Source organism: Sturnira hondurensis, unplaced genomic scaffold (genome assembly GCF_014824575.4).
Source record: "Sturnira hondurensis isolate 20B ecotype Veracruz unplaced genomic scaffold, ASM1482457v3 Scaffold0024385, whole genome shotgun sequence".
NCBI classification, from domain to species: Eukaryota; Metazoa; Chordata; class Mammalia; order Chiroptera; family Phyllostomidae; genus Sturnira; species Sturnira hondurensis.
Window position 1 is genome coordinate 442647 of NW_028097016.1, and position 21705 is coordinate 464351.

General features: G+C 52.4%; 1 protein-coding gene across 5 annotated transcripts in view; it reads right to left on the bottom strand.

Moving 5' to 3' along the window:
- Positions 1–13355: 13355 nt before the first annotated feature.
- GDPD5 (glycerophosphodiester phosphodiesterase domain containing 5) overlaps positions 13356–21705 on the bottom strand; it is an 87413-nt gene continuing 79063 nt past the window's right edge. For 4 of the 5 annotated variants that reach the window (XM_037038381.1, XM_037038378.1, XM_037038379.1 and 1 more), the window contains 6 exons: positions 21162–21319; positions 20705–20852; positions 19453–19535; positions 18911–18925; positions 16657–16769; positions 13356–14337 (listed from right to left, as the gene is read on the bottom strand). In XM_037038381.1, coding sequence (XP_036894276.1) covers positions 14189–14337; positions 16657–16769; positions 18911–18925; positions 19453–19535; positions 20705–20852; positions 21162–21319 — 666 coding nt within the window. In that variant the 3' untranslated portion in view covers positions 13356–14188. The remainder of the gene's footprint in view (positions 14338–16656; positions 16770–18910; positions 18926–19452; positions 19536–20704; positions 20853–21161; positions 21320–21705) is intronic. The other variant, XM_037038382.1, reaches the window with a different exon arrangement.

The window sequence follows — 21705 nt, forward strand, 5'->3', positions numbered from 1 at the left end:
GGGAGGGGCTAACTCTGCCTTCCTCTCTCACCCCACCCTGTCTCCTGTCCACATCTCCAGTAGACGCTCCCCACTGATGAAACCCGGGTTGCTTCATTGACTGCCGGCCCCTCCCCCAACACCACAGTCTCTGGCCCCAGAGCACACGCTCAGTGCCTGTTCGAGGTCAAGTAATGACTGTATTAAACAAGTATGAATGGAGAGCCTTTTCTGTGCCAGGCAGTGAGTAAGGCAGTCATGGTTCCTGCCCTCCAGGAGCTCACAGCTTGGGGTTGGGGTCCCGTGAGGAGTACAGAGTATTAGGGGACCTCTTAGAAGGGGCACTAAACTGGGAGGGGAGAGCCAGGGAAGGTGCCCCTGAGGAGGGGACCTTCAGACTGAGGCTTGGTAGAATTTTCCAGAAGAAGGGAGGGGGTTGGAGGAAGGATGTCTGCAGCTGAGAAAACAGCCCGTGCAAGGGGAAGGGGAAGCATGAGGTTGGAGCCCAGGCTGAGGGGAGAGTCTACCCCTCTGTTCCCGAAAAAGCACAGTGAGGAAGTGGAGATGGGCCCCAAGGACTGCTCCCGCCTCAGCATCCACTCTCCGTGTGACCTGTGCAGCTCACTCCCCTGCAGTTTCCTAATTTGAAAAGGGATCACAATGCCTATTTCATAGGGTTGCTGTGACTTTGTGACTTTTAAATGGAATTGCGAAAAGTGCTATGTGCATAATAACACACTCAACAAGTGTTCTTTACATTGCTTTTACTTAAGAGGAAGGATGAACACTTAGTTCCTTTTTGTATGTACTGTAATTTCATTTGATCCTTACAACCCCAAAAAGTTTTCTCTACAGTCCCACCCTCTTCTTTGTTAAGTTTGTCCTGCCGAAACAAGGACACAGAGGGAACCTGCCTTTCAGAGGCTGCTGTGAGGGGTGTTTGTGAAGGCACTCTGCAGACTGAAGGGCTGGGCTGTGCCAGTAATGTTTTGCCCATTATGAATATACAGCTTCTGCTTGCATACCTCCAGGGACAGGGAGCTTACTCCTTTATGTGTTAACTTATTCAAGGGGGTCACAGCTCTGGCCTCTGCTCCTTGCCTCTCCCTTCATTCTCCTGATCCCAGATACTTGCTCTTCCCTGGAGATCGGATTTGCCCACTTCAGCCTGCCTTTGATTGCTTATGCCTGGGTCATATGTCATACTGGGGTTGGATCCTCTGCCTCAGAATCACAGTAAATGAGCTCCCTGGTGGGAAAGGCCCTGGGAAGTCAGCTCTGCCCAAGTAGAGGGTCTGGGCCCTGCACCTGGCTCCAGATTCTCAGTGCCTAGCAGCTCAGCCACATTGGCTAGACGGAGGCATGTCCCCAGGTGCAGCCCAGGACCAGGGTGCAGCTGAGAGATGTGAGAGCGGTTAGCAGAGCATGCTGGTTCCATCCCATTCTCCCTGAACAGAGAAAGCAGCCACACTGAGCTGAGAGAGTAAGTCTCATCGGCATGAGGAGGGACTTCTCCCTGAAGAGATGTCCCCGGGCACAAGGGGCTGTCTGGGGGAGTGCGGGCATCCTCTCCCAGGGAGCGCACCAGTACTTTTTCATTCGTTCTGCGGTGGTCTGCTGCTCTGGCACTATGGACACGCAGGGGCGGCAGACCCGGTTTCCACCCTGGGAACTCCCATTCTGGGGGCTGCGGGATGCCCAGTTGGGACACGGAAGGTAGGGACTCCAGGCAGGGCTTGATCCACCATTCTCTCATTCCAGCCAAGAGTCTGGGCATCTCAAGACATAGGTTCTGATGCAGAGTGAGGGACCCAGCCCCTAAAAGTTGACATGCCACCACCCTGCCTCTTTTTCACACCCACACCCACTCACACAAACATGCTTAGATTTGTAGACACCACACAGCTGGGGCAGCCCAGTATTCTATGCACTTACCTGGCCACACCCTCTCCCAGGTGCCCTGCAGCTGCTGCTCTTGCAGGGACCACTCTTATCTGTCCTTCCATCGGAACCCCTGGTGGTCTGGGCTCCAGTGTCTCTGCTGCTCTGCTTGGACTGTGGCTCAGGCTCAGCTGCAGGAAGACAAAGGGGCTGGATGCCAGGGGGAGGGAAAGTGGAGGGGGATGGAAAGAGGGGACCCTGGGCTTTTTGTTCTGCTCTTGAACCAGCCCTGAAAGGGAGGATGAGAGGGAGGAGGCAGGAGTGGCTCCGGGGTCTGTGTGCCTGGGCTGGGGTGACTCGGCCCTGGCCCTGCCCTGGGGTGATGCACACGTCTGAGGGTGGTGGCAGGAGGCGAGTGCCTCTGCTAGGAGGTGGTGTGCGAGCTGGCAGTTGTGAGCTTTCAGGTGTTCCAGAGTGCCTGTGTGGGAGTCTGGAGTTTCGTGGGACTCGGCAACTGTGTGGCATTGGGGCGAGGGTAGCCTTGTAGCTGCTGTGTGACTAAGAAGGTGGCTGCCTGGCTTGGAGGTCTGGGTTNAGGTAGGGACTCCAGGCAGGGCTTGATCCACCATTCTCTCATTCCAGCCAAGAGTCTGGGCATCTCAAGACATAGGTTCTGATGCAGAGTGAGGGACCCAGCCCCTAAAAGTTGACATGCCACCACCCTGCCTCTTTTTCACACCCACACCCACTCACACAAACATGCTTAGATTTGTAGACACCACACAGCTGGGGCAGCCCAGTATTCTATGCACTTACCTGGCCACACCCTCTCCCAGGTGCCCTGCAGCTGCTGCTCTTGCAGGGACCACTCTTATCTGTCCTTCCATCGGAACCCCTGGTGGTCTGGGCTCCAGTGTCTCTGCTGCTCTGCTTGGACTGTGGCTCAGGCTCAGCTGCAGGAAGACAAAGGGGCTGGATGCCAGGGGGAGGGAAAGGGGAGGGAAAGGTGGGGATGGAAAGAGGGGACCCTGGGCTTTTTGTTCTGCTCTTGGACCAGCCCTGAAAGGGAGGATGAGAGGGAGGAGGCAGGAGTGGCTCCGGGGTCTGTGTGCCTGGGCTGGGGTAACTTGGCCCTGGCCCTGCCCTGGGGTGATGCACACATCTGAGGGTGGTGGCAGGAGGCGAGTGCCTCTGCTAGGAGGTGGTGTGCAAGCTGGCAGTTGTGAGCTTTCAGGTGTTCCAGAGTGCCTGTGTGGGAGTCTGGAGTTTCGTGGGACTCGGCAACTGTGTGGAACTGGGGCGAGGGTAGCCTTGTAGCTGCTGTGTGACTAAGAAGGTGGCTGCCTGGCTTGGAGGTCTGGGTTTCCCTCCTGCCCCTGTGTGACTGTGCCCTGTCCGTGCTCCTGCTTGTAGCAGACATCACTGTGGGACCATGCAGCTGTGTATATGCCTAGTGTGTCCCTCTCTGTCTGTGCCTCCGTGGCTGCTCATTTCTGTGTGTGACAGGGCTGTGTCTCTGTGGACAGCATGTGTGCACACATCAGGGGTCTCTGTCTGGGGACCACGTGGACATCTTGGGGTTCTCTGTGGTATGGTACAAGCTGAGGAGGTTTTCACTCGACAGTGGACCCAATTTGGAGTGGGGCATAGTAGGACTGGCATGGTGGTCTGGACAAGCCCGGCTGGGGCGGAGAGAACAAGGCAGCTCTGGGCTGGCCTGGCCTCCTGGAGCCAGAGGGAAGCAACTTCGCAAACCAGTGCCAGATCATTTGCTGCCTCTACACAGGGTCCTGGAGCCTGATCTCCGTGGGGCAGGTCAGGAGATTTGGCCTCATGGAAGAGGACAGCATCTTGGGAGGCAGTTGCCTTAACAAGAGCCCCAGTGGGCCTGGGGCCCCTGTGGCCTGTTCCTGGCTCTTGCCCCACAGCCCTCGGCCAGCCCCTCCCCTGGCCCTGGCCCCTCCCCTGGCCCTGGCCTTTTACCACTACAGGAGGGACAATCCAGATTCCCGCTCTGTCTGAAGGAAAGCCTTGTGCCATGGGGAGTGATGGAGGCCAGGATGCCGCAGGAGCCTGTCCCGGCCAGGCTCTGGTAGGCCCAGTCTGGGAAGGAGCTGTGATGGGAGGGGTTGCTGTCACAGTGGCCAGGTACGTGTCCTGAGGCCTGGGCATGGAGTGTCCTGGGGACCCTGTTCCAGAGAATGGTGTATCCCCCTTCTGCCTAAAAATAGATGGTATGTGTTGCTCTTTGTTAAAGGATGTGAGAGATTCAGGCACTTTTTACAAACTATTTATTTAGTCTTTATTCCCATCCTTCACCCCTCAACTTGTTGGCAACCATCAGCTTGTTCTCTCTATCTTTGAGTATGTTTCTCTTTTGTCTTGTTTATTTATTTGTTTGAGGTTTTCAAGATTCCACATATAAGGGAAATTATAAGGTGTTTTTCTTTGTCTGACTTATTTCACTTAGCATAATCTGTCCATGTTGCTTGGCAAACTTTGGCAAACAAATGGCAAACTTTATTCCTTTAATTGCGGGATAATATTCCATTGTGTGTGTATATATATGTGTATGTGTGGGTATATATATATATATATCTCACATCTTTCTTACCCATTCACCTATAATGGACACTTAGGCTGTTTCTTGGCTATTACTGTGAACACTACAATGAACAAAGGAGTGCATATATTCTTTCAAATCAGTGTTTTTGTTTTCTTTGGATAAATACCCAGAAATGGATTTGCTGGATTGTATGGCAGCTCTATTTTGAATTTTTGAGGACCCTCCGTACTGTTTCACATAGCACCTGCACTAATTTAAAAGCCTACCAGCAGTGAATAAGGGTCCCCTTTTCTTCACATCCTGGCCAACACTTATTATTTGTTGTTTGTTGAGCATGGCCATTCTGGCAGATGTGAGGTGATATCTCACTGTGTGGTTTTTAAAATATTTTATCAGTTCTTTTTTTTAGATTTTATTTATTTATTTTAAGAGAGAGGGGAAGGGAAAGAGAAAGAGGGAGAGAAACACGAGGGAGGTTGCCTCTCGTGCAGCCCCTACTGGGGACTTGGCTTGCAACCCAGGCACGTGTCCTGACTGGGAATCGAACCAGTGACCCTTTGGTTCACAGGCCAGCACTCAGTCTGCCGAGCACAGCAGCCCAGGCTATGAGTTCTTTAATTTATTTATTTATAAATTCTCTTGTATTTTTTCCTTTACCATTTGTTCCCCCCATACCCGCTTCCAGCTTTACCCATCCCCCTCCCCCCACAGCAGTATGGTTTTAATTTGCATTTCCCTGATTATTAGTGATGGTGAGCATCTTTTGAAATGATAGTTGGGCATCTGTGTTTCCTTTTTGGAGAAATGCTTACGCAGGTTCTCTGCCCATATTTAAAATCAGATTTTTTTTGGGTGTTAAAGTTGTATGAGTTCCTTGTATATTTTGGATATTAAGACCTTATCGAATGTATCATTTGGGAAGATCATCTCCCATTCAGTAGGTCGTCTTTTTGTTTTGTTGATGGTTTCCTTTGCTATGCAGAAATTTTTAAATTTGATAGAGTCCCATTCATTTTTTGTTGTTGCCCTTGCCTGAGGAGACATATCCAAAAAGACATTGCTAAGAGTTATGTCAAAGAGTTTACTGCCTGTGTTTTATGAATTTTATGGTTTTAGACCTCACAGTAATTTAAGACTTTAATCTACTTTGAGTTAACTTTTGTATATGGCATGGAAAAGTGTATCCGTGCCATATATATTAATTTTTTGCCATGTATCTGTTCAGTGTTCTCAACACCATTTGTCTTTACCCTACTGTAAAGACACCATTTGTCTTTACTCTACTGTAAAGACAGTAGGGTAAAGACAAATGCCTCCTTGTCATAGATAAATTGACCGACCATACAGGTGTGGTTTTATTTCTGGACTCTATTCTGTTTCATTGATCTGTGTGCCTGTTTACATGCAAGTACCATGCTGTTTTGATTACTGTGGCCTTCTAGTATAGTTTAAATCAAGTAGCATGATACCTCTAACTTTGTTCTTTTTTCTCAAGATTTCTATGGCTGTTCAGGGTCTTTTGTAGTTCTGTATAAATTTTAGGATTATTTGTTCAGTCCCGTGTAAAATGTCTTTAGTATTTTGACAGGGATTGCATTGAATCTGTAGATTGCTTTGCAGAGTATGGATATTTTACCTATGTTAATCTTCCCATTCATGAGCAAGATGTATCCTTCCATTTATTTGTGTATTCTTCAGTGTCTTATAGTTTTCAGAGAATAGGTCTTTCACACCTTTTTGGTTAAATTTATTCCTAGGTGTTTTATTCTGTTTGATGCAATTGCAAATGTCACTGTTTTCTTCATTTCTCTTTCTAATAGTTCATTATTGGTGTATAAAGATGCAGCCCATTTCTGAATATTTATTTTGTATCCATCTACCTTATGAATTTATTTATTTTAGTAACTTTTTGGGAGAATCTTTAGGGTTCTTTTTATATAGTACTATGTCATCTGCAACTAATGAGAGTTTTACTTCTTCCTTTCCATTTTGGATGCCTTTTATTTCTTTTGATTGTCTAACTGCTGTGGCTAGGACTTCCACTATTGTGTTGAAGAAAACTGGTGAAAGTGGATATCTTTATCTTCTTCCTGATCTTAAAGAGTATGATATCAGTTATGGGTTTGTCATATATGCCCTTTACTATGTTGAGGTATGTTTCCTCTATTTGCATTTTGCTGAGAGTTCTTATAAAAAATAGATCTTAGCCCTGGCTGGTGTGGCTCAGTGGACTGAGCACCAGCCTGTGAACTGAAAGGTCATCAGTTTGATTCCCAGTCAGGTCATCAGTTTGATTCCCATGCTTGGGTTGTGGGTCAGGTCTCCATCTGGGGATGTTTAAGAGGCAGCTGATTGATGGTCCTCCCTCTCTTTCTTCTTCCCTCCTCCTCCTCTCTCTGAAAAATAAATAAATACAATCTTTAAAAAAAAAAGAAAAATAGCCCTGGCTGGTGTAGCTCAGTGGATTGAGCACAGGCCTGTGAAGCAAAGAGTCACCAGTTCAATTCCCAGTCAGGGCACATGCCTGGGTTGCAGGCCAGGTCCCCAGTAGGGGTCACATGAGAAGCAACCACACATTGGTGTTTCTCTCTCTCTCTTTCTCCTTCCCTTCCCCTCTAAATAATAAGTAAATAAATAAGTAAATAAATAAAATATTAAAAAAAAAGAAAAATAGATGTTGGATTTTGTTAAATGCTTTTTCTGCATCTGTTGATATTATCATGATTTTTGTCCTTTGGTTTGTTTATGTGGTATATATCATGTTCATTGATTTGCTGATATTGAACTAGCATTGCATCCCAGGAATAAATCCTACTCGATCAAGAGGTATGATCCTTTTACTGTATTGCTGAATTTGGTTTACCAATATTTTGTTGAAGATTTTTATTAAGGATATTGGCCTGTAGTTTTATTTCTCTGTATTGTCTTTTTCTAGTATTGGTACCAGGGTAATGCTGGCCTCATAAGATGAATTTGGGGGCTTTCCCTCCTCTTCAGTTTTTTGTAATTGTTTGAAGATTGGTATTCTTAGTTGAATGTTTGGTAAACTTTACCTATGAAACCATCTGGTACAGGAATTTTATTGGGGGGAATTTTTGATTACTTCATCTATTTCATTGATAGTTATGGTCTATTCAGATTTTCTGTTTCTTCCTCATTCAGTCTTGGAAGATTGTATGTTTCTAGAAACTTATCTGTTTCTTCCGGGTTGTCTAATTTGTTGGCATATAATTGTTTGTAGTATGTTTTTATAACCCTTTCTATTTCTATGGTATCTGTTCTCACTTCTCTTTCATTTCTGATTTTATTTATTTGGGCCCGCTCTCTTTATTTTCTTGATGAGTCTAGCTAAAGCCTTATCAATGTTTGATATATTTTAAAGAACCAGTTCTTGGCCTTGGCTGGTGTAGCTCAGTGGATTGAGCACAGGCCTGTGAAGCAAAGGGTCACCAGTTCGATTCCCAGTCAGGGCACATGCCTGGGTTGCAGGTCAGTTCCCAGTAGGGGGCACATGAGAGGCAACCACACATCGATGTTTCTCTCCCACTCTTTCTCCTTCCCTTCCCCTCTCTCTAAAAATAAATAAATAAAATATTTAAAACAAAACAAACAAAAGAACCAGTTCTTGATTTCATTGATTTTGGGGGTATTTTTAGTCTCTATTGTTTGTACTTCCATTCTGATCTTCATTATTTTCTTTCTTTGGGCTTTGGGCTTTGCTTGTTTTTTTTTTCCTAATTCTTTTAGGTATAAGGTTATATTGTTTATTTGAGATTTTTCTTGTTTCTTGAGGTAGGACTTTATTGCTGTAAATTTCCCCATTAGGACTACTTTGTCCGTGCCTCATAGATTTGGGGTTTATTGTATTAATATTTTTATTTATCTCAAAGCATCTTTTCATTTACTCCTTGATCTCATTGTTAATCCCTTCATTGTTTAGTAGTATGTTATTTAGCCTCCACACATTTGTGTGTTTTTCATTTTTCTTCTTGTATTGATTTCCAGTTCATCCTATTGTGATCAGAGAAGGTGCTTTATATGATTTCAGCCTTCTTAAATTTTTTGATAATTGTTTTGTGGCCTAATATGTGGTCTGTCCTGGAAAATACTCCATGTGCACTCGAAAAGAATGTATATTTTGCTGCTTTTGGATGAAATGTTTAAAAAAAATACTAATTCCATCCGGCCTAATTGTCATTTAAGGCCACTGTTTCTTTCTTTCTTTTTTAAAAGTTTTTATTCACTTTTTTAGAGAGAGGGGAAGGAAGGGAGAAAGAGAAGAAGAGAAACATCAACATGTGGTTGCCTCTCGCATGCCCCAAACTGGGGGCCTGGCCACAACCCAGACATGTGTCCTGACTGGGAATTGAACCCATGACCCTTGTTTCTCAAGCCAGCACTCTATCCACTGAGCCACACCAGCCAGGACAAGGCCATTGTTTCCTTATTGATTTCACTTTCAGCCTGAATGTGTCTTTTGATTTGAACTGAGTCTCTTGTAAGCAGCATATAGATGGATCATGTTTTTTAATACATTCAGCCATCCTGTTTACTTCTAAAGTAATTGATATGTATGTACTTATTGACGTTTTTTTTAAAGATTTTATTTATTTATTTATCTTTAGAGGGGAAGGAGAGAGGGAGAGAAACATCAATGTATGGTTGCCTTTTGTGCGTCCCCTGCTGGTAGTTAGCCTGCAAGGAACCGGCCTGCAACCCAGGCATGTGCCCTGACTGGGAATCGAACCGCGATCGTCTGGTTCACAGGCCCGCGCTCAATCCACTGAGCTACACCAGCCAGGGCTTGTATGTACTTATTGACATTTTAAACTTGTTCTGTGGTGGGTTTTAGTTTTGTCCAAACCAGAGGACAAAAATCAGTCCTCTTCTTTTTTTGGTGTCTTCTGTGTGGTTTGCATTTTTACTTGAGCATTTTGTTTAGATTTCTTTCTGGGTTTTTTTGTTTGCTTGCTTGCTTGCTTGTTTGCATATTTTGTAGGCTTTTGATTTGTGGCTACCATGAGGTTTACATACATCACTCTGTATCTATAGCAGTACATTTTAAGCATTTAAATTTAAGTATATTTTATAAGGACTACATTTTTACAACCCCTTCCACGGTTTGTTTTTGCTGTCATTTTTTAGATCTTTTGTGTTGTGTATCTCCTAAGTACGTATTATAGTTATAATTGAGTTTGATACTTTTTCTTTTGACCTTTGTAGTAGCTTTTTAGATGTCTGGTTTACTGTATTTATTAAGTATTTGCCTTTGTCTGTGAGATTTTTTTTCCCTCTCTCATACTTTCTTATTTTTGGTTATGGCCATTCCTTTTCTGTTTAAAAAAGACCCTTCAACATTTCTCGTAAAATTGTTTAATGGTAATTTACTCCTTTAGTTTTTGCTTGTTCAGGAAACTCTTCCTATTTCCTTCAATTCTGAATGGTAACCTTGCTGTTTAAATTATTCTGGGTTGCAGGCTCCTTTCTTTCAGAACTCCAAAGAGGTCCTGCCATTCCCTCTGACCAGTGAAACTGTTGCTGCAAAATCAGCTGAAAGCATTATGCTGTTTCCTTTGTATCTAACTTGTTGTTTTCCTCCTGATTCCTTCGAGATTGTCTCTTTCTTTAACTTCTGCCATTTTAATTACCACGTGCCCTGGTGTGGGTCTCTTTGGCTGCATGTTGTTTTGGGACTCTGTGCTTCCTGGAACTGGGTGCCTGTTCCCTTTCCCAGGTTAGGAAGGTTTTCTTGCCATTACTTGTCTAAATAAAGTTTCTGTTTCTTTTCTATTTTTTAAACCAAATTTAAAATAAATATTTAATTAGGAATTCATTAGTATTTAATTTTTTTCTAAATAAATTTTCTGTTCCTTTTTTTTCCTCCTTCTGGAATTTCTATAATGTGAATGTTTGAGCACTTGGTGTTATCCTGGAGGTCCCTTAAACTAGTCCTCATTTTCTTTCTGCTTCCTGATTGGTTGATATCCACTAGTTTATCCTCAGGGTCACTTATCTGTTCGTCTCTGTTAGGTAATCTGTGTTGATTCCCCCTAATGCGTTTTTCATCTCTGCCATTGTATTCTTCAGTTCTGCTTGGTTATTTATTATACTTTCTAACTCTTTGTTGAAGTTCTCCATAAGTTCCTCTATTTCATTCCCAAGTTTGGTGAGCATCCTTATGACTGTTACTTTGAATTTTTCTTCAGAAAATTATCTATCTCCATTTCCTTAAGGTTTTTTTCTATATTTAATTTTATTTTTAAATTAAATTTACCAGTGTAACATTGGTTGATTTAAGGTTTTTTCTGGGGATTTTTCTTTTTCCTTCATTTGAAAGATGTACTATCTTTTCATCTTCTTTTTACGTTCTATATGTGTTCAAATGAATTAGGGAAAACAGTGTTCCCTTCCAGTCTTGAGAAAGTGGCCTTATGTAGAGGCAGGCTGTGTGGACTGTCAGGTGGCTTTGACTGGCTGGGAGGAGCTGAGCGGGTGCCTGGGGCATCCTGGGCACTGGCCACCAAACCAGAGCGGCTCCGGACGGGAGTCCAGGTGCACATAGTAATGTCCAGTGGGGTGTGCTTGTTCCCTTCATTAGGAGCCAGCATGGGCTCTGGTGGTGTGTCTGGGAACTCACTTGCAGCAACCTTACAGGTGTGCCAGAGTGCTTGGATCCAGGCCCCGGCTACCCTGTGAAGGTGGAGGGGACGTAGACAATGGTATTCACTTGAGCCTCCAGCCTCGGAGTATTCCCATGGTTCCTGGAGAGCTCCCATGGCGCCTGCTCTTCTTCATACAGTCTCTCTCCTGTTGTACAGAAAGTGAGCCTGTGCCTTTATGTGCCTGGGAGTTTGGGGGAAGCTAGTTGCAGCTGATTGGGTGCTTATAGAGCCTGGGTTACTGGCCTGCTAGGCTTAGCGATCCTGACAGGGAAGCCAGGTGCACGTGGTGATGTCCTCTTCCTGCTTTCTCCTTTTCGTTGGAGGCAAAAGGTTTCGGGCAATCTTGCAGAGCCCTCCAAACAGAGCTCTGCCTACCCAGTCAAAGTGGAGCTGAGTGTAAACAGTGCTGCTCAATGGCTTCTCCAGCAGGGAGTGTTCCCACAGCTCCTGGAGGGCTTCCATTGCTTCCCAGCTTCCTCTATTCAGTCTCTTTCTGGTTTTCAGAAGCTGTTGTTCACTCCTCAGTTGCCTTGAGAGAGTAATTGTTCTGTATACTTATGTGTGTCTTTGGTTTTCATGGTCAGGTACAGTGTCCTCCTACACCAAGGCTGTCTTGAACCTCTAGGTTCAGGCATTTTCATAGCTGTACTTGGGGAGGAGAGGCTGAGAGTTCATGGCGGGGGGTGGGGGAGGCTGGAGGGAGTGGAGAGTGAGCTCAGCCTGGAGGAGACCTCAGCCACTGAGTCCAAGGGAGGGAGGAAGGAGTGTCTATAGGGGGTGGCAGGGAAGTGGAGGGGACTCATCTCTGGCTTCCCAGTCAGGCTGTCCGGTGCAGACATGGGGAAGACATCAGGAAGGTGGGGTTCTCAGTAACTACTCAGGTAGAGGGGCAGGAGCCCGGGTTGACCAGAGGCTGTGGGCTCAGCTGGCATGGACACAGGCCCAGCTCTCTGCCCAGCTCGGGGTTCAGGGAGGAAGCGGGACTGCCCCTGCACTTGGGGAGAGGGGTACGGAGCAGGCTCCAGTGGGGGCTGGACTCTGGCTGTTCCGCACAGCTGGCCCAGCCTGCTCTACCCTCTTCTGGAAACTCCAGGGTGTCTCGGGTTGCCCAAGTCTGGCCAGGAGCCTGGGACACTGTGGCCAGGGGTGCTGACTGCATGGGGAGGAACTGGCATGAAAGGTCAAATCCTCACCTGGTGGGCCTGCTGGAGGCTGGAGAGGAGCTTGGTGAGGCACTTTGGGTAGGGCAGTGAACCCCACTCCTGACCCTGCCACTCCAGATTTCACTCACACTCCCTTGGGCCCAAGGAGAGGTGGGGGGCTGACCCCTGAATCCTTCACCATTCCTGAGGGGCAGTCCTAGAAGTTAATGTGGGGGGCCCAGCCTAGCCTGGGTGCCAACACTGAGGAGGGGTTTCTTTTCCTTTCTTCCAAGAAGGTGACAGAATCACTCAGACCCCAAGAACTCTACCCAGAAGACCCCTGTTTGGAGAAGAGACATGTGGCTGGGCTCCTGGGAAGTGCCCTATTTATTTAACACAGGCTAGTGCTGGGGGTCAGCCCCCTGCCTTCCCCCTGGACACACACCCAGGATCACACAGACTCTTCGGACAAAGGTGGGAGTTACCGACCTGCCCCATCCCTGCTGCTCACCCCCTTCATGGAGGGCAGAGGTGCAAGGTCCAAAAGGCAGGAAGGGACATCTGACATCTGTGATCCCAGGGGCTACATTGGGGCTCTCAGCCCAGGCACCCCAATGTGCCAGGAATGGGGTGGGCCCACTTTGGTCAGGTCCAAAGCCTTGAGAAGCCCAAGCCCAAGCCCAAGCTCTGCCAGGGTCGGGAGGCATCTCCTGGCTGAAAGTCTGTCTCTCCCCTGGCCAGGGAGCTCAGAAGGCCTCTCTGTGGCTGTGAGGGGACCTCCTCAGCCCATTGCCCACCCTTGCTCTGGGCCCAGCAGCCGCCTGCCCATCTGCCGTGCTGTCACTGCTGGTCACGGAAGGCACTCCCATGCTCCAGGACGGGGGCCTGGGGGGGCGGGGTTCTGGCACCACCTGTTCTCTGTGGCCTTGGATGGGCACCTCACCTGCCCGAGACGGTCTTCCCCACCGCGGTCAGGGGAGATGTCCCCCGTCCCAGGGCCGTTAAGGAACCTGCTGCCACTTCACCGCTCAGTTCTGAAAATGGCTCCTCCTCAAATCATGGGGCCAAGACTGAATCCCAAGCCCAGCAGAGTCTGTCCCCACCCTCCCACTGACAATTCAGAAATGACATGCCGAGATGGCAGCTTTAATCATCTTGGCCAAGGTCCATTAGGCTCCCCCCACTGCAGGCCTCCTTGGCCACGTGCCCACCCCTTGACCACACCCAGACCACTCTTCCCAGGTGGCCCCTGCCCGGTGGCCACTGAGGTCGTGTCAGTCCATGGATGCCCTGGGCCGCTCTGCCCTGGAGGGCTGCTGGACACCTGGGCACGGGATCGAGCAGCCCTGAGCCCGCTCTTCTGGCCATTTCCCGCTGCTCCTGGGGAACGCGGCTCGGGCCCTCTCCCAGGGTGGGCCCGGGGGCGATGGGAGCCTGGTCAGGAGGAGTCACTGCCCCACTGCGGCCGGCTTTCCTCCTGAGTCGAGCCTCCTTGTGCTTTGAGACTCAAGTGGGGGGAGGGCTGCTGGGGGCAGCGGTCCAGCGGCAGGTCCTCGAGGCAGGAGAAGCACAGGGAAGTCGGCTGCCTCACAGCACGAACACACGAGCATCCACACCCTCCCCTGCCACGGGGGTGTGGCGTGGCCCAGCAGAGCTTCCAGATCGGGGTGCAAGGGGGGCCCTTGGGGGGACCGGGCCCCAGGCCCTGCCCTCCCCAGCAGAAGGATCCCCAGGCCAGCAGGGGCATCTGAGAGGCTGGAGTCCTAGCCCAGCTGGGCCTCAGGGGCAAGGGGAGCCCCCACCCCCATGAGAGGCCATGGCAGACGAGGAGGGCTAGAGCCACTGAGGAGGCCGTGGAGCCAGCTCCCAGGGCACTCCGAGTCCAGACATGCTTCTGCCAGCTCTTTTGGGCTCCCTGGTCTCCGTGTTAGGTCCAGCCTGGGAAGACAGGTCTTCAACTAGCGGCCACTCCGGTCTGTGAGGGTCTTGGCACGGCTGCCAGTCCCCCGGGGGTCCACTGGGGGGGTGGTGCTGTTGGAGTATGTGTCGTAGCTATTGTCAGAACACACAGAGAGCTCGTCGGAGACCTCCATGCCGTCGCTGATCTCTGTTGGGCCAGAGGAGGCAGAATGTGAGTGGGGGCAGGGCAGGGCTCACTGGGGATACTGTGGGAAGGGCGGTCTGCAGAGACACCTGGTCAGGCACTTGGAGACTGATGAGACCACTGGGTTCGGGTTTGGTGTTGAGCTTGGTGTCCAGGGCCCTGCTTGGTGTCCACTCTCTCCTTGAACACTTCCTTCCGGCCACTGAAAACCATCTGCACCCTCCCGGGTGCAGCGCCATGTGTTTACTCGGCACAGGGCCTTAGCACGTGCCAGGCCCTCTTCTGGGGGTGACCTCCCCGTCAATACCTCCTTGCCTTACAGTCTGGCTCAGTTCCTTTCTGTTACTGCAGCCTCTGGAAAGCCTCCCTGACCCCCCCTCCCCGGGCTGGGGTGGGACCTCCCCCTTGCCACCCTAGCCCCTGCTGCCCCTGCGCCGTCACAGCCTGTGCTGTCACGGTCTGTGGCCTCATCATCTGGAACACTTCAAGGACAAGGGTAACATCTGGGCATCTGTGTCCCTAGGGCCTGGCACAGTCAGGACACACAGCAGAGGCGCAGGAAAGGTCTGCTGAGTGGAGCTGCATACCCCACTGAGGGGACTGGGGCTTCCTCGGTGGGGTTGGGGGTCTCTGGAGAGGACCTCTCATCAACCTGCAGGGGGCAGGGGTGAGGACTGGGGCTCACTCCTCAGAGCCTACACTCAGAAGGTGCCCAGTGAATGGTCTTGGGTGAGAGACAATAGGAGAGGCGGGGGTCTGGATGGGCAGGAGCTGCCGGGCCTACTGCCTTCCATTCATTCCACCTACCCCTTCTGACTCCTCTAGGCCAGTCAGGATGCAGGGCCTGGGGGTCCTGGTGCCTGGGACTGGCCCCTTCCTCCAGGAGCTCTCCTGTGTGGCCAGAGGGCTGTGGGAGGCCAGGGAGGCCTTCAGCCTGGTCCTGGGGCTCAGGGAAGGCTCCTTGGAGGAGGTTTTCTGAGCTAAGGTAAGCCCGAATCTGTGTGTCCTAGACACCTAGAGCAGTGTGTGGCATTCATCTGTTGGAGGGGTGAGTGAGGGAAGGAGCGAATGAGATGTTCACACGATCCTTGATCCTTGGAGCCATCCCCCTCGAAGCACAGTCACCCCCGTGGGGCTTCCTTGCACCTACGCAATGTTTACCAAGTACCCCTCTGGGCCGGGCTTGGCAGTAACCCTCACAAGCACCCCGAGAGGGGGTGCTAGCCCACTTTACAGAGAAGAGTCTGATGCCAAGAGAGGTTAGACAGTGCTCCGGCTCACACAGCTAGCTGGGGGTAGAGCTGGGATTTGAAGTGTGCTATAAATCTCTCCCCTTGCCTCTGTTCCCACACCCGCACTCTGGCCTGAATTACCGAGACGCACACTAGGAGAATGCCATGTGAACGGGAAGACGACCCTCTACAGGCCGAGGGGGGCAGCATGGGCCAGATCTTCCCGCGCAGCCCTGCTGACCCCTTGGTCTGGAACTCCCAGCCTCCAGAACAGTGAGACAACAGATCTCTGTTGTTTAAGCCCCCACTTCATGGTTCTTTTTCACAGCCTGTGAAGACAAATCTGTCCCCAGCCCTGCTCTGCTTTCAGAATGAAGTCCAAGTTCCTGGTCACACACCTGGGGCCCAAGAACCTCCCCTCCCCCACTCCCTAGCATTATCTTGGGGTGAGCCTGTCACAGGCACCTCCCCTAAAGCCATCTGGGGAGATATTTAGCCATCAGTGCCCTGGAAGGCAGCACTCCCTCACCACCTCTGACCACAGGCTTTTCGTGCCTGGGACGCCCTTCCTTCCCTCCGCTCACCCAGCCTGTTTCACCCACATCACTTCTTGCACAGAGGGCTCCAAAACCCTGCGCACTGGCCCAGGGAGCTCTGGCCACTCTCTGCCCCCCTGTACCCCACTCTCTAGTTCAGCACTGTCGTCTGTTAGAGCTCTCCTGATGCCCAGCTTCCCGTGTTCACTTTTATGGCCTCCTCCTCTGTCCGACTAGGGATGTCAACCGGCTGGCGACAATGGGGTGAAATCCGTATGTGGGTCCCCGTATGGACCAGGGGAAAGGGAAAGGCCTTCCAAGTAGACCCCCTGCTCCCTCTCCTGTGCGGCGGCTTTGCCCGCCACCCTGGGGGCGGGCAGTGCTGCAGGATTGGGAGTTGATGGCCGTACTACGTGGAGAGTGTGCCCGTCTACATGTGAATGCCTCTGTGGGCCCCGCATGTCTGTGCCGTGTCCCTGCCCGTGTGTGAACGTGTGCGCCCACATCCCAGCTGAGCCCAGTGCCTGGCTCAGCCTGTCTGCGGGGCTGTCCACCTGAGAAGATGAGCTTCTCCTTCATGATGCTGACGTCCCGGCTGGTCCGGTGCACCGCTGCACTCAGCATGATCTGCTCGGGGTTGTAGCTCCGTATGCCACCCAGGCGCCACCTGCGGAGACAGCCCGTGCGCATCAGGCCCTTCCCCTAGAGCAGGGACCCTGCCCACTCCCAGAGCCTCTCCGGGTCTGGCCCGAGGCCAGCAGGGTGCTGTTCCACCTGCACAGGTGGGGCCCAGGGAGGGGCAGAGCTGGGGCTTGAATCGGAGCCGCCGACTCTCAGCCAGGGCTCTGCTGCCCCTCTGACCTCCAGAGCCTGAGGTCCGCTCCCCTTGCTCAGGAAGGTGCTTTGGGCTGGTTACTTGGTTGGTTCTGCCTCAGGTGCCCCCCATTATGCACCTGTCTCTCTCTGAATGGGATAAATTTGGGGTGGGGGAGAGCTTAGCAGACATGACTCTGATGGCCCACCCTGGGGTACACACACATCTTGGGGAGTCCCGGCTGATGTCTCTCCTGCAGCTCCTCTGTCATGACTAGACTGAGTGAAGCCAGGGGGAACCCCAGAGAGGAGGGGAGGGAAGGGGAGGGGACATGGCTGGGGCCTTGCTCAGAGCTGGTCTTCAAAAGGTTCAGTGCCAAGGGCATTAGAGTGACTTGGGGTGGGGCTGTTGCTACTCTGGCAGAGTGGGGAGGCCAGACTGCAGTGTTAACCCCTCTGATGGCTGAGCCAGGGGCAAGGCTGGGGCTGGGGGTAAAAATGAATCAAGTGGGCTGAGAGCTGGGGCTACACAGGGCTTGCAGGGGGCTGGCAGAGCCAGGCAGTTTTTCCCGCTGCAGGTCCTCTGAACCAGCCCCGAATCCCTGGCCTCTGAAGTGAAGACTTGTCCTGTGACCTGGACAGAGGACTCACTGGGCCCCCCACTCCCACTCCCACCAAGAGCGGTGCGGGTCATCTTGGAAACAACCCAAACCCCCAGGGCACTGAGCCCTGCTGGGCTGGATGAAGGGAGCCCAGACTCCACCAGAAATCAGTTGTTTCCACATGGGGTCAGCACAGCAGAAGTGGACAGACAGATGGACAGGCGGATGGGTGGAAGAACAGGGCAGACAGTGGCAAAGCGGGAGGCAGGGGAGAAGGCAGCCCGTTCTCTGGCCAGGCGAGCACCCTGCATGTGCCTGAGGACGGCCGCTGGGTCTCATTTATCGCTGTGTCCCTGGCACCAGCCTGCTGTGTGTGTGTGTGTGTGTGTCAGGGTGGGGGGCAGTGCCCTATGTACTTGTTGGTGAGTGAGCGGAAGGATGAGGAAATGATCTTCTCCCCCAGGGTCCCCTTCTCCCCCAGGAGGCCAATGATACCGCCTGGGCTGTGTGTTGAACGGGCCCAGTGTGTCTGCTCCAGCCCCTGGGCCACCATGGGCTGGCCTCCCCAGTGTTCTGGGGCTCTGTGTGTGAAAGCCTAATGCCTGCTGCAGGCCTCCACAGCACCAGCCAGCACGTGCAGATGGGCGTCTGCTGACTGGGTGAATATACCTTCGCTGGGCTCAGCCCCAGGGCAGGGAGCAGTTTCACCTAGAAGCTGGTCAGTGACACCCCTGACCCAGGAGGGCCCAAGGCATTCAACCAAGGAAAGAGGGCTCGAATCCCTGAGACCTGAGTCTCATCTTGGGACTTAGCATGGACGCCAGAAGGAAATGTCAGGCCAGGGCTGCTGCAGCCATGCACACCTAGGACAGCTCAGCCACTGTGGGACCCTCCCCAGGGGGAGTGGGGTCAGACAGAAAGCAATAAAGATGAGAGAGAGACAGACAGAGAGAGTGAGTGATGGGAGAGGCAGACCCGGAGAGGGGGAGGCAACAGATGGGAAAGGAGACAGAAGTTGGTAGGGTGGGCGTGCGTTGGGCAATGGGGGAGGCTCTGCAGGTGACGCTGGTGGGGCAGGCACCTGGGCAGGGCCCCCTCTCCAGGGGAAAGTGCGTTGGTGCTGAGAGAGGCCAGGTCAGCCACCTGCAGAAACACTAGCTCCCCATCCGCAGAAACAGCAGGAGGAAGGGAGAGCAGAGGGGCACACAGGGAAAGAGGGGGAGAGAAGGGCTCCTGGGGAAGGAAGGAGGCTCCAGGCGAGGGAGGTGTCTGGGAGGGTGAGGGAGCCTGACCCAGGCTCCCCTCGGTGCAGGTTTTCAGAGGAACTGGAGAAAGCGGTGGCAAGGCCCAGGGAGAAGGAGGAACAGGAGGAGGAAGACCACACCAGAATTACCTGATCAAGTGATAGCTGAGATGCCAGAGTGCAGCAGAGAGGGGGAGGATGGGAGAGAGAGGGGGGACATGCGCCAGGTCAGAGCAGTATGGGACAGAGAGAGAACGTCAGTCAAGAATAAAACCCCTTCCCGTGGGTTCAGGGCCGGGTTGGGACTCCAGCCCGGCCCTGATGCCTCCCGGGGCCCCTTCCACCTCCCCACTGCAACCACTATGCCCGCTGTTGTCCTGAGGGGTGGGAGGTCTCGAGCCCAGCACAACCAAGTGCTGAGTGCCGTGGGGCCCCCTGGCCTTGGGCAACAACAGGTGAGGAGATGAGCCAGCTGCAGAGGAGCTGAAACTGGGCCGAGCCCACCAGGCAGAGGCAAACCCAACCAGCTCTGGCTGAGGGGGCTGGGCCGGCAGCTACTGGGAGCCCTCCTCTCCTGCACAGGCCATCTGGTCAGGCCTCCTCCTGGCTCAGGAGGGGCTTCCCCTGGCTGGAGTGGGCCCAGGTCTGTCTGGGGCAGGAAAGGCCAAGGAAGGTGGTCAGAGCCTACTCACTTCTGGAGCACGAAGATGCCAACGATGAGGGTGAAGGAGATCAGGTCGGCGATGACCCACATGAGGCAATACTCGTCCGGGGGCTGTGGACAGATAGTTGCATCAGCTCTAGTCACAGCCGGCCCACACCAGACTCCAGACTGAGGGTCAAAGGGTCGAAGGACCCCTGTCACCACTGCCAGCTCTGACCAGGGGAGGGGCAGGGAAGGGCCAGGAGGTGTGGGCTCCGGGCACCATGGGCCTGGGTCGGGGGTCCGCATGCACATGCACACAGCACAGGGGGCCTGTTGTGGTGCTCAGGGTGGAGGTGGTTGGTGTTGAGCCTGTTCACTCGCTCTTGGGGGGGTCCGTGTGCTTCAGGGGGCTCAAAGCAAGAGGTGAATAATGGACAAACAAGTGTGCGAAGGCGCAACGCGGCCTGCAGGTGTGCAGGGGGTGTGTAAGAGTGCATGTGTTGCTGTAGGGCGTGGGCCGTGGGGGTCCTTCTCCAGGGTCAGTGGAGAGGGGCCTGGTGGGCAAACCACCTGGACCTCAGGTAGATTGTGGAAAAGCAGCGGGGCCCCCCTGCCCTTGACCCCAAAAACTCATGTGTGCTCTCGCTGCCCCAGTGCTGCTTCGTCTCATCCTGGGCTGAGCGCTCAGACATTATAAAGGACAGTGGGCAGGTGGATGGACTTCACCACCCACAACCTTGATCTGATTCCCTGACCCCGGCGCTGTCCTAGCCGCAAAGAGCCCCTCCATCTGCCTTTCACCTCTCCAGAGGGGCAGCAGGGTGTGCACAGGTAGGAGATCAAGGGCTCCCCACCCCCACCAGCAGCCAAGCTGGGCCTGGAGCTCGGGCCTGTCCATGGGAGCTCCGGCGTGCGGTTGAAAACTGGTTCAATTCCCTGTAATCTCCGCAGATTTTAATGTTCCCTGTACTTATCCTGTTACCCTCTGTTTATAATGCCTCCCCTTCCTTTAAAACCAAATGTAATAAACAACACCCAAACCAAAACTCCAGCAGTGGTTCACTAGATGTTTTCTCCCTGTGAGTTAGGCCAGTCCCTCCCGTCTCCCAGCACCTTAGTACAGAAAGTGGCCACAAAAACCCTCCTCGGGCCTCAGGCCTGCCCCCTCCCTGGGTTCTCCACAACCTGAGACCTCACCAGGCAGCCCCGAGTGTGGAGCCTGCACCTTCCTGGGTGCCGCTGGCAGCTCTCTGCACCCCCCAGGTGCCCTCTGCCCCCCAGACACCCCTCTAACTCACCAGGATCCAGAGTGGGGAAGGCACCTGGGACAGGGTGTGGGAGTTGTCGGAGGTGACAGAGGGGACCCCCGCGCACCACAGCAGGGAGAAGAGCCAGGGTGCATTGACCGTGTAGAGGTTCACACTCAGGTTCCAGGATGCATAGTCCCTGTGGGGAGGGGACAGGGGCTGGTCAGCCCACAGACCTGGGCCCCTGGGAAGCCTGTGGAGCTCGGTGCCATCCTCACAGCTGTCCTGGAGGAAGGCCTCCACACCCCTGGAGCACCGGATGCAGAGACAAACCCACGTGTGCCTCATGTTCTATACATCTCTTTGAACCAGGCACCCCTGTGCTTCCAGCCCTCTGCCCGACTGTGCAGGCGTGTGTGTAGGTGTGCGTGTGTGACAGAGAGAGAGAGGATGGAGGGACTTGGCCTTGCCCTCCCCTGGGCAAGCTGGCAGGGGTGGGGGCAGACACCTGAGCTCCTGGCGGGACACCTGAGTGTAGCGCAGGTTCAGCCACTGGATGTGGCCTTTCCGCAGGTTGGTGGCTGCCTCCTTGGAGCCTGACGTCTGCTGGAAGCCAGGAGCCACCTTCCGCACGAAGGGCCTCTGCCTGTTGGGCAGCCACATGACCTGTAGGCAGAGAGGGGGTGGCCTCTGATTTCTCATCTGCAAAATGGGTTTAGAGTGTCGTTCCCTCCCCCTGCTTCGAAAGTACCTGGAGGGGTTGGGAGGGTCAGGCCCCAGCACTTGGTGAAAGCTTGCACTTATTAGTCATCATCAGGGGCCACTGGGTCCCAGCCAAGGCCTTGTACTGCTTTAACCCAGGAAGCTTCCCTCTCGACCCCACTCATGGTGAGCCTGATGGCCTGAATGGCAGTTACTCTGCCCGAGGCCACCAGCATCCAGTGCACATCACACATCGGTGTGGGAGTCCACCATCCTCCAAATACTACACCTCCACCTTTGTGGAGGTAACAGTACTTTGGAGAGCTTGGATTTGCTTCTGCCCTTTGTAC